Below are 13,000 nucleotides of genomic sequence, written 5' to 3' on the forward strand. Positions count from 1 at the left end.
ACCATTGTGAATGAGGGAGTGTGTGGAGTGGAGACCCCAAACCCATCTGGAAGCAACTCCTTACAGAAGGGTCTCGGGGAGGAGGCGAGCCAGTCAGGGTATAGTATAGCAAGGATGAAACATACAACTTTCCTCTAGTTCTTTAATGCTTCCCCTCCCCCCACTATCATGATCCCAATTTTACCTTACAAATCCGCTAGACCAGAGCATGTACACTGGTACAGCTCAGAACTAGACACATGGGGAAACCAGGACAGTTCAACCCCTCAGGACCAATAATGAGGTAGTGATATGAGGAGGGGAAGAGGAAGGTGGGGTAGAAAGGCGGAACAGATCACAAGGATCTACACATAACCTCCCTCCATGGAGGACAGACAACAGAAAAGTGGGTAAAGGGAGACATTAGACAGTGTAACACATGACAAAATAAAAATAATTTATAAAGCATAAAGGGTTCATGAGGGAGGAGGGGCAGGGATGGAGGAGAAAAAATGAGGCGCTGATACCAAAGGCTCAAGTAGAAAGAAAATTTTTTGAGAGTGATGATGGCAAAAAATGGATAAATATGCTTGACACAATGGATGGATGGATGAACTGTGAAAAGCCCCCAATAAAATGATTTAAAAAAAACAACTTAAAAATTGTTCATTTTTTGCTTACACAAAGCCAACCTGTTAAGATAATCCTTGACATGCTTTGTGCTTTAAGCAAAAGTATGCTTTTTGTAAGGGGGAAAGGGGCTGTGGACAATTTAGGGTGCTCACCAGGGAGATGCCAGCCAGCACCTCGTTACTGGGTGGCAGCTTGCTTCTTGGAACACTTCCTCTTTACTCTCGGAATAATTTCACTTTTATTTCCTCTTACACCTCTCCGATCCCACTTTCAGTGTTGCTAGTGTAGAGCTGAGAACATAGCAAGCGCTAAAACACTTCTTGGCTTGAAGTTGTTTCAACAGGCAGCATAGGCTAATGATAGAGTGGAGGCGCTCGCAATGAGACAAGTCAGACCCACACTTATTAGTGGTCTGTGGCCTTGGTAACGTAGCTCATTTCTCCTCGCCTCACCTTCCTCATCTCTAAATTACAGACAATGACGTCCTCACTTGATAGGTTGTGAAACGGCCATGGAAGTCAATCCTGACTCATAACAAGCCTGCAGGACAGGGTAGAACTGCTGCTGCGGGTTCAGAGGCTGTAACTCTGTACAGGAATACAAAGCCGTCTTTCTCCTGAAGAGCGGCTAGTGGTTTCGAACTGCTAACCCTATGGTTAGCAGCCCAACACACAACCACCATCACACCCGGGCTGCTAGATAAGGACATCCAGAGTCAAAAGCACTTAGCCCAGGCCCAACCACATGGGCCCTCCGCAAAGCCCAGGGCTTGTTACTGAAACTGCGTCTTCAAAATGACAGAAGGGGATGGATTCAGGAATCGGATTGCAGTGGCCTAACCCCCTCACTCGCATTCGGATAGTGTTGCTGGTAAGAATATTGAAAGTATCGTGGACTATTTGGAGGACAAACTGATCTGTGTAGGAAGAAGTATGTTCCGAGTGCTCCTTAGAGGCAGGGATGTTGAGACCTTGTCTCACATCCTTTGGACACGTTGTCAGGAGACACCAGTCCCTGGAGGAGGACATCATGCTTGGTAAAGTGGAGGGAGGGGCAGTGAAGGAGAGGAAGGCTCTCAACAAGAAGGACTGACACTGCGGTTGTGGGAATGGGCTCAGGCATAGGAACAAATAGTGAAGGACCGTGCGTTTTCCTTCTGTTGTGCATTGGTTGCTATGGGTCAGAACCGACTTGATGACACCTGACAACAGCAACAACTCCTTAACATGGAGAGCAGCATGAGATGGCCGTGGACATGAACTGAGAAGAGATGTACTTTTGGTGTGACTGGCTTTCTGGGTGCTCGGGGCAGTGGGGGTGATGCATCCACGCAGCCCTGAGCACCTAGGAGTCCAGGGCAGCTCAGGTTCTGGACTGAAATTTGTCCATGGAAAAAAAGTGCTAAAAATCCTAACTCCTATGTCCAAGGCTGTCATCCCATAGAAGATGGGCCATCTTTGTTTTGTTAATGAGGAAGGATTAGTTTAGGCTGTCTCTAAGTCAACCTCTCACAGGTGTAAAAGAAGCCAATGGAGCAGGTAGAGATGGAGGAAGAGCGATGCCAAGCCATGGAGAGATCACCCCAGAGCCGAGGAACAGACGCTCCAAAGAGACAGGACCTCCCCTCCAGAGCAGGCCCAGAAAGAATCCTTTCCCTAGAGCGGTGCCCTGAGTTCAGACTTCTTGACTCCTGAATTGTGAGAGAACAGGTTTCTGTTTATTATGGCCACCCACTTGTGATATTTCTGTTTACAGCAGCGCGAGAGGAGCCCTGGAGGCAACGTGGTTACAAGTTGTGCAGTGATCCTCACAGTGAGCAGTTCAAAACCACCCGCATCTGCATGGGAGACAGGCTGGGTTTTCTATTCTACACACAGTCACAGTCCCGGGAAATGTTGGCACTGAGTTTTGAGCGAACTAGGACCAAGAAGGGACTCTGAAATTAACAAAAAGTTGGAACGGATGAAGGAAAAATGGTAGGCATAACCCCCATTTACTTATTTCAAAATCTTGCATAAAATCATCTGTGCCCCAAACAAGAAACTTACTGATTTTTCCCTTCCTTCTAACTTTCCCCACTCCAAGAGAAGTTTCTCTGCTGTTGTTAGTATATTTCCACTGCCATGTGGGTTAAACAGTTCTGTGGGAACTAGGGAGCATGGAAACCAATTAAGACCCATCTTTTTTTTCCATTAAAATACACATTCAGAGCTTCAAAAAATAAAATAAAATAAAACCTCATTTACAAGGAAACATTTGGTCCATTCTTATTTGTGATAAATTTGCATTCCAGATATGGAGGGAATATTTAAATACAAGAACCAGTATATGATAATCCAAAACAGTATATAAAGTAATGCCAAAATAAATGGAATGTTGAGACTGCTACTGAGGCTTCAAGTGGGCAAATGGGCAAGGAAAATACTATGAACCAAGGCCCGGCAGCCAAAGGAACAATCATAGCAGGTGAGCCAAGGAAAGCCACCGCCTTCACTAGAGTCAACTCAGACAGTGGGAGCATCAGCAAGTGGCAAAGGGCGGTCAAGGGCATTTGCAGCAGGGTTGGCCTTACTTCTAATGGCAATACGCCTTTTAAAAAATAACAATATACGTACACAGTACAAAAATACGCCAAGGCAGCAGGTTCTCCCTGTTCACAGAAGTGACACTGATTACCTCCTCTGACTTTGCAAACATTCTCGTGCCCCTTTCTGACTGGTTCTTCCGCCACTCACATGAACCCCTCCCTAGCTCACTGGGGAAGTGGGTGTGGGAAGTCTTTTAAAAAGCTTGTGATAAGAGTTGTACAAGCCCCCAATAAAATGATTTTTAAAAACCATGCAAACCTGCCCCCCAAAAAAAGCTCCAAAGGAAAAAAAGGACAATGTTCAAAAATTGACAGTCTTTTTGTTATTATTAAAGATTCTTTCATTGGGGAACTCTTACAACTCTTATAACAATCCATCCATAAATTGTGTCCAGCATCAAATGCTTCACCAAATATGACCACGCCACCATGACTCTGCTTAAAATATATATATATATATAAAATCATTTTATTGGGGCTCATGCAACTCTTATCACTATCCATACATCTACCCATTGTGTCGAGCATATTTGTACATTTGTTGCCATCATCATTTTCAAAACATTTTCTTTCTACTTGAGCCCTTGGTATCAGCTTCTCTTTTCCCTCCACCCTCCCCCTCCTTCATGAAGCCATGATAATTTACAAATTATTATTATTTTGTCATATCTTACACTGTCTGACATCTCCCCTTACCCAATTTTCTGTGACCCGTCCCGCAGGGAGGAGGTTATATGTAGATCCTTGTAAGCAGTTTCCCCTTTCTTCCCCCCACCCTTCCGCTACCCTCCCAGTATCTCCACTCTCACCACTGGTCCTGAAGGGATTATCTGTCCTGGATTCCCTGTGCTTCTAGTCCCCATCTGGACCAGTGTACATGCTCTGGTCTAACCGGATTTGTAAGGTAGGATTAGGATCATGATAGTGAGAGGGAGGAAGCATTTAAGAAATAGAAGAAAGTTGTATGCTTCATCGTTGCTACACTGCACCCTGACTGGCTTGTCTCCTCCCCGCGACCCTTCTGTAAGGGGATGTCCAGTTGCCCACAGATGGGCTTTGGGGTCCCCAATCTGCACTTCCCCTCATTCACAATGATATGATTTTTTTTCTTTGATGCCTGATTCCTTTGGCATCTTGTGATCACACCGCTGGTATGCTTCTTTCATGTGGGCTTTGTTGCTTCTGAGCTAGATGCCGCTTGTTTACCTTCAAGCCTTTAGACCCCAAATGCTATATCTTTTGATAGCCAGCACCATCAGCTTTCTTCACCACATTTGCTTATGCACCCATTTGTCTTCAGCGATCGTATTGGGAAGGTGAGCATCATGGAATGCCAGTTTAATAGAACAAAGTGTTTTTGCTTTGAGGGAGTACTTGAGTGGAGGCCCAATGTCCATCTGCTACCTTAATATAAAACCTATAAATATATGAACATAGATCTATTTCCCTATCATCATATATAAATATATTTACATATGTACATGCCTGTATTTAGACATCTATAAATGCCCTTTGCCTCCTAGTTCTTTCCTCTATTTCCTTTTACTTTCCTCTTGTCCCACTATCATGCTCAGCCTTCATTTGGGTTTCAGTAATTCCTTTCAAGTTACATTGCCCTTGATCAATCCTTACCAGGCCTGCCTCTTACACCCTCCCTGGCACTGATTTTGGATAACTTGTTGTTCCCATGTCCCTGGGTTGGTTAATAGGCAACTTGTTTTATGCCAAGTAGTAATGTGATTTTATAAAGATTAAGATGGAAGTAGAATAGAAAGGACACAGAGTTAGGATATAAAATGTAGAGCATCTAATTCATTAATTTCTCTTTAAAAAGATAAATGCCCTACAGTAATATTGTGGCAACAAGAATGATGAGAAAGGATGTAACAAATGCTTATTTTAAGGACTTGGCCATTGGTCGGGCATGATAAAAAAGGAAAAAAATTATCCCTAAGACTGATTGAGTCAGAGTGGCCTTCCAGAATCATTGTATTTAGAATTGTTTGCCTTCCCATTTCATTTCTATCCCACTTTCAACTTAAAAGTTCTCCATGGGTTATTCCCTTTTTGCACAATATATATGTTGCTCATCTGTTTTAATTGTGTATCGTCCCTTACTCAGAGCTTTGTCTCCAAATGACAGATAAAATTTTTGTTTTTTCCTGAAAATACCCCAAATCAACAAGAATCTGCAGGTTGAACAATTAAAACCCAAGTCCAAGAACATTTTCTATTTTCTCCATGAAAAATATCTGAAAATTATCTCCACCCAAAGGATTCTCAAAGAATCCTATTGACATCAGGAACATCATACATGAAGAAAGCAAGGTCATTAAAAAGCAGAAAATAACGAAGGGGAAAACCAGATGATAATAGACTAAAACTCGGTCTGAAATGTAAATTAGTTAAGTAAGTGGAAGCCATGAGGGAAGTGAAAGAGCTGAACAGAAAACTGCAAAGGGCGCCTTGAGAAGACACAGTAGAGTATTACAATGGCACATGAACAGACGTGGCATTAGAAAGCCCAAAGTCACGGCCATGCTCAGCAGTTTGCAAGCTGAAGGGAAAGCACTGTAAGATTCTGTGGGGAAAATACTGAATGACAGAGGAAACACCAAAAGGGCTACACGGATTCACTCGGCCAAAAAAGAGCTGGTCGCTGTGTAAGCATCTTTGAAGGTAGCATGTAATCAAGAACGGGTGATATTGAAGGAAGAAGTCGCTGTGCTGACGGCATCAGGGAAAACCACACCAGGTTCCAGTCATGGCAGAGTACCGATCGGGACGCTCCACCCCTGGAAGCACCCACTCATCTCTGCAAGGGTACGGTGGATAGGTAGTTGGCCAACTCACTAGCACGGATTCTAATGTGTGATTCCACAGAAGGTGATCCAACACACCTAGCATGCTCTGTCATACATTGACGACTTACTTATACGTTGCCGTGATGCTGGACGCTATGGCATTACTGTTTAAAATACCAACAGGGTTCAGAGGTGCCAGTATCTCAAAAGCTTCCTAAGAAAGACTGGGGAGAAGGATCTGTCAATCTACTTCTGAAAAAAATTAGCCACCCAAAAACTTATGGAAGTAAAACACTGTCTGATATAGTGTTGAAAGGAGAGCCCTTCAAGTTGGAAGGCATTCAAAATACAAATGGGGAAGAAGTCTCTCTTCAGAGTAGTATGGACATGGATGAAGCATTCATGACATGGAGGAAGGAAAACTTTTAGGACCTTCATTTGCACGTCTCAAAATGAGTAGGGTGGTGGCGGTGTAACAGCTGCAAATACCCATTATTGACCAGCACATGGAATGCACGGATCATGACTCTAGAGGTAGGAAGTCGTCACAAACGCACGTCTATGTCCTAGGCATTGGTGCGTTGAAATGGACAGGCACTGGCTATTTCCAATTGAACAACAATATGGTCTATTGCGCTGGGAATGACGATTGAAGAGGAACCGTGTCCCATGCACCATGGAAACCACAGTGCAACTGACACGGCGATACCCATACATGTACAAGTAAGACAAGGATGGTTCACATTCCTGCACCAACCATGACAGCCAAAGATGGACAAAGTGAAGATTCCGACCAAGTGCTAGGGTCTGAAATGGAGCAAACATGTAATGAAGATGCATTGATAATTACCAGTGGTGGATTGAAATGTGAAAGTTGAAGACAGAAAGGATCTGGAAAAACAGGTTGGTGAAGGAAACCATGCTGGGGATTGCATGGTAGAACTCCGGAAGGCCAATGACTTATTCCTTGCAAATGCCTTCTTCAACAACATGGACAGTGTCGCTCTCACTGAACGAAATGTATATCAACTACATCTACAGAAAGAGCAGCCCAAACCATCAATTGCTCACATGCAAATTCAAGCTGATGCCGAAGAAAATTAAAGCCAGGTCACAGGAGCTAAAGCACAACCTCGATGCATCCCACCTGAAATGTACAGACCATCACAACAATTAATTGGGAAACATAAAGAAGAGAACTGCAGAGGGTCCACCGCAGCAGCCTGTGCCGTGTCCTGAAAAGTGAAGTGGATACACGGTGATTTCTGCCAGAAGAGGCCGAGCGTGACCTGACAAGTCGATTGGATGAAAAGACTTTGTAGGCATTCTCTAAAGCAGAGACGTTTAAGCGTGTGAGGGGGCTTGAGAATGTGCATGGATAAATTATTATGTTTTTATTACATTTCCTGGAAGTCTCTTCATATGCCAGGGATGGAAAACAGCCAGGAAGCTGTGAGTGGGCGCATCAGGAGAGGCTGTAGGAAATGCCAGGGGAAAACCAGCTCGGCGTCAGCTGGAGCCCAGCAGGCATGGCCAGTGAGTCAGCATTGCATTTCCAGGCAAACAACATCAACCCCTTCCCAGTTTCAGTGCAGAGGAAACACTTAGGTTCATTTATTTAACGGCTATCTGTTCAGCACTTACTACGTACCAGAAACATAGGAAACCCCTGCAACACAGAGCTAGCTTCTAAATGAGGGAGGGAATGATAGACAATAAAAAAGAAATTATGTCAAGAGTAGCCAAGTCCGATAAAGAACCATATCACAGAGAGGGGTAGGGATGCAGTGGGGGGAAAATGTGATTCTAAATAGATTGTGTCAGAAAGACTTCACTGAACGGTTCTAACTGTGCCAAACCAAAGTGAGAGGCGAGGAGAGGTGAGGAGGCAGACATGCTGCTGTGTGAGGAAGAGCAACCTAGACATGGACAGTAGCACATGGTAAACACTGGGATGCAGGCACCATTGTGTTCACGAAACACTGAGAGAACAATATCGCTGAAAAAAGGGTGTGTGTGAAAGAAACACAGGAAGTACCAGAGATAATGGGGGCCTGAAGTCGATGGAATTCTTCCTCATAAATATCTTTTCAACAACACAAACAGCAACTATATACATGGACTTCTCCAGATGGCACAAACAGGTATCAAGTTGATTATATCTACGGGGCAGGACGGGGGGGCTCAATATCAATAGCTGACTGTGAAACACCATCAATTTCTCGTATGTAAGTTCATATTGAAGCTGAAGAAAATTAAAATGACAATCAGGGAGGGAGGAGGGAAAAAAAGAGGACCTGATGCAAAGGCCTTAAGTGGAGAGCAAATGCTTTGAGAATGATTGGGGCAGGGAATGTGCGGATGTGCTTTATACAATTGATGTATGTGTATGTATGGATTGTGATAAGAGTTGTATGAATCCCTAATAAAATGTAAAAAAAGAAAAGGAAAAAAAAGAAAATGATTAGGGCAAAGATTGTACAGATGTGCTTTATACAATTGATGTATGTATATGTATGGACTGTGATAAGAGTTGTATGAGCCCCTAATAAAACGTTTTAAAAAAAAGAAAATTAAAATGAGTCCATGAGACTCAAAATATGACCCCAGAGTCTATCCCACCTCAATTTCAAGAACAGATTTTTATGCGTTGAACACTTATAACAAAACACCTGACAAACTGTGGGAGGACATCAAAAACATCATTCATGAAGACAGCAAAATGTCATTAAAAAGGATGGGAAGAAAGATCAAGGTGGGTGTTGTCAGAGAGTCTGAAACTTGCTCTTGATAGCTAAAGCACATGGAAGAAATCATGAAATCATAGAGCTGAACTGAAGAGTTCAAAAGGCAGGTTGAGAGGGCAAAATAAAAGACTATTATGAAATGTGCAAAACCCTAGAGTTAGAAAACCAAAAAGAACACACTCAGCGTGAAGTCGGGTGGTTCACACACCAGAAGACCAGAGGTTGATGGCTGTGAGGGTGGTGGGAGGGGAGGGACGGGGAAGGCAAACAAATGGAGGCTTCCACAGTGTAAAAAAAAAATTTTTTTTTTAAAAAGGAACACACTCAGCATATCTTAAAGTAAAAAAAACTAAAGAAAAAATTCTATTTTTAATGTAGATTTCTAATTAAATAAAGTTGGCCTGACTAATTCTAAAAAAAAAAATTCTATGGGCAAAATATTAAGCAATGCAGGCAGCATCAAAAAAAGATGAAAAGACCCACAGAGTCACTCTTCAAAAAGAACTGGTCTACTTTCAACGATCAAGACCCAATGGTCCTGAAGGACGAAGCCCGAGTTTCACTGAAAGCATTAATGGAAAACAGGCTTGAGGAAGCGTGAGAATTCCAATGGACGTGTTCCAGCAGATTTGTGAACACTGGAAAAACTCACTTGTCTGTGCCAAGAAATGGGAAGACAGCTACCTGACAAACTGACTGGGAGAGATCGATATTTGTACAGATTCCAAAGAAAGGTGACTCCACAGAATGCTCAAATTATAGAATAGGATCATTGATAGCACCCATAATTTTGCTGAAGATCATTCAACAATGGTTGCAGCAGCACACTGACAGGTCGCTGTCAGAAATCCCGGCCGGACTTAGGTGATGGCATGGGACAAGGGAGAGCACTGCTGACTGCACATGATCTTCAATGAAAATAGAGAATACAAGAAAGAAGTCTACTTGGGTGTTATTGACTATGCAAAACTGTGATAGCCTTAAGAAGAATGGAAATTCCTGAACACTTAATTGTGCTCAAGTAGAACCTGTACATGGATCAAGAAGTAATTGTGTGAACAGAACACGGAAATAATGTATGGTTTAAAATCAAGAAGGATGTGCACTGTATCCTCTCACCACACTTAATCTGTATGCTGAGCAAATACTCGGAAGCTGGACCATATGGAAGAGTGAGACATCAGGTTTGGAGGCAGGCTCATCAACCTTCAATATGCAGGTAACAGCACCTTGCTTGCTGAAAGTGATGACTTGAAGCCCTTGCTGATGAAGATCAAGGACTGCAGCTTCAGTATGGATTACAACTCAATGTAAAGAAACCCAAAATCCTCACAAGTGGACCAATAGACAATATTGTGATAAATGGAGAAACAATTGAAGCTGTCAAGGATTTCGTCTTGCTTGGATCGACAACCAATGCTCATGAAATTCAGTCAAGAATTGAATAAGACAGCAGATTTACCCAATGTAATGGGACATTCAATGTCTTGCACAAGTCCTGTTACAGCCCTCTTTAAAGAGTTAAAAAGTAAGCATGTCACTTTGAGGTCTAAGATGCACATGACCCAAGCCAGCGGACTTTCAGTCACCTCCTATGCACCTCCTATGTTGGACACTGAAAAACCATGGCTACCAGAAGAACAAACAAATCTGTTTTGGAAGAAATACTACCAGAATGCTCCTTAGAAGTTAAGATGGTGAGATTTTCTCATGTCCTTTGGACATGATGTCAGGTAAGACCAGGCCTGAGAAGGACATCACGCTTGGTAAAGGAGAGGGGCAGTGAAGAATACTTTGACGAGATGGACTGACACGGTGGCTGCAACCAAGGGTTTGAACACAATGATGACTGTGAGGATGGTGTAAGACCAAGCAATGTGTTGTGCTGTTGCACCCAGGGTGGCTAAGGGTCGGAACTGACCCAGCAGCATTTAACGACAACAACAACAGAGGCGAAAAACTGCCTCCTCTCCAAAATGCTCACGCCTAATTTCTGAAACCTATGAATGTCCTGTTAGATGGAAAACACACTTCACAGATGTAAGGAAGTCACCGATGTGGGCGTGAAGACGTCATCCTGAATTGTAGGGGTGGCTCCTACATACGGTCGTCTATCCTTACCCCATGGGAGGCACAGGGAGATCGGCCACAGGCACACAGAGGAGAAAGATGATATAGCGGGAGCAGGGAGGGAGGGATGGGAAAATGAGGAGCGGATGCCAAGGGCTCAAGTTGAAAGCAGGTGTTTTGAGAATGATGATGGCAACAAATGTACGAATGTGCTCAACACAATGGATGGATAGATGGATTGTGATCAGAGTTGTCTGAGCCCCTAATAAAACGATTTAAAACAAAACAAAGAGGACATAAAAGATGACTGCAGAGATTAGAGTGAAGAGACCTCAAGCCAAGGAATGTCAGGATCCACTAGAAAATGGATCCACTAGAAAATGGATCCACTAAAAAATGGATTCACTAGGGCCTCCAACATTGATTTGGACGTTCGCCAGTTTTAACAGACCGGCTTGTAGTCATCTGCCACAGCAACCACAGGGAACTGGTGTAAGGTTCTGTAAGGGATGAGTTATTAGTGGGAAAGGCAATCCGGAAGAAATCACAATATTCCAGGAAAAAGACAATGAAGTAGGATAACCACTGAGAATAGATAAGAAAACACGTGGGACACGAAGATGCCAAACGGAGGCAATTTGCTTTCAGACTAAGTGGAGATGGTGGGAAAACAAGGAACACCAATGACGCCAATGCTTCCAGCTTCGGACACCGGGTAGACATATTATTAACAATGTCAGTACTCTGAACCAGAGGAGACAGATTCAGAGGAGAAATACAGCTGATTTGTTTAAGATATGTTGAAATTATATCGGGTATTTCTAGCTGAGAAGTTAAAGAAACTAATGTTTATTAAGTACCTACGAAGGAGCCCTGGCAGGAGAAAGATGAGTCTGTCTGCTTCTACAGAAACGTGCCATCTCAGAGACCCTGTAAAAGGTCCCTTACACAGCTGAGTGGGCTTCACAGCCGTAGTTAGAGAAAAAGCCTTTACCTCCCACATTTCTCATTTTCTTCTCCCAGATACATTATTTTATGGTTGTTGTTGTAAAAATATCGATGTGAAACACCATTTGCCACTCTACGTTTTTTGGGTGTACAATTTAGTGACATAAATGACATTATTCACATTGTGCAACCACCAACCATAATTGTTGCCAACTTTCCATCACCATAAAGAGAAGCTCCCACAGTCCAGACAATGGACCCACCTTTCCCGATGCCTGGTACCTACTAACAAACCTGCACACCTCTGCCGCGTCTTGTTTTCACACATAGTGAGATCAAGAGGACTGTCCTTTCATGATTTACTCTGTCCACTTGGAATTATTCAAGCCATTCTTTAAGAAAGCCATTTTAAAATAATGGCTAAAATGATACGTTTTCATTGTTAATCATTATTCCCATTTAACAGAGGAGGGGGGAAAGCAAACAAACAAATCCTGAGACTCAAGAGTTAGCTTTCTGGCAAATCACTAGGGAATGAAAATGAGTTAGTAATAGTCACTGAGGAAAGGGAAGATGAGAATGGAGGTGCTCACGTGAAAGGGGTGCCTGAACCTACAAGAAAGGGAAACAGTGATCAGAGCAGAACACCAAGCATTTTAGGGCAAAAAGATGTTTCCTACAGCATCAGCAACGTGTGGATGGAGAAAATGGTCAAATCACAACACAGGACAAAGTCTAGAATAAGGCAGTGGGTCTCAAACTTCTAATGTTGCCCTTTAATACCGTCCCTCATGTTGTGGTGAACCCACCAACCATAAAATTATTTTCGTGGCTACTTCATCATTGTAATTTTGTGACTATTATAAATCGGGCAACATCTGTGAAAGGGCCGGTTGATCCCCCAAAGGGGTCGCGACCCACAGGTTGAGAAACGCTGGGATGAGGGGTAACAAATGCCCGGCTCAAATCCCCGCAGAATGAAGAGACTCTAAAGCAACAGCACATTGACAACAGAGCATATTGGATGTGGCAGTGGGGACCCAGACTTACCGTAGGATCCTGTGTCTCTCTGAGTTTGTGTGTAAATGATAGCAATTTGTCCAAAGCTTCTTGGGGTACATTTGGGACCTATTTTATGAGGGAATTAAGGGGAGAAAAAACATAAAATAAATAGGATTATCTGAACAATCCATCAGAAAGTATGGCTACTAAGCAAGCAATATTAGCATGAA

At 43.1% G+C, this 13,000-nt stretch overlaps 1 protein-coding gene across 1 annotated transcript in view; it reads right to left on the reverse strand.

Annotated features, from left to right (window-relative positions):
* VWA8 (von Willebrand factor A domain containing 8) overlaps positions 1–13,000 on the reverse strand; it is a 405,888-nt gene that overhangs the window by 255,436 nt on the left and 137,452 nt on the right. The window contains exon 16 of the mRNA XM_075563021.1: positions 12,819–12,896. Within this exon, the coding sequence (XP_075419136.1) occupies positions 12,819–12,896 (78 nt within the window). The remainder of the gene's footprint in view (positions 1–12,818; positions 12,897–13,000) is intronic.

Source organism: Tenrec ecaudatus, chromosome 11 (assembly GCF_050624435.1).
Source record: "Tenrec ecaudatus isolate mTenEca1 chromosome 11, mTenEca1.hap1, whole genome shotgun sequence".
Classification (NCBI taxonomy): Eukaryota; Metazoa; Chordata; class Mammalia; order Afrosoricida; family Tenrecidae; genus Tenrec; species Tenrec ecaudatus.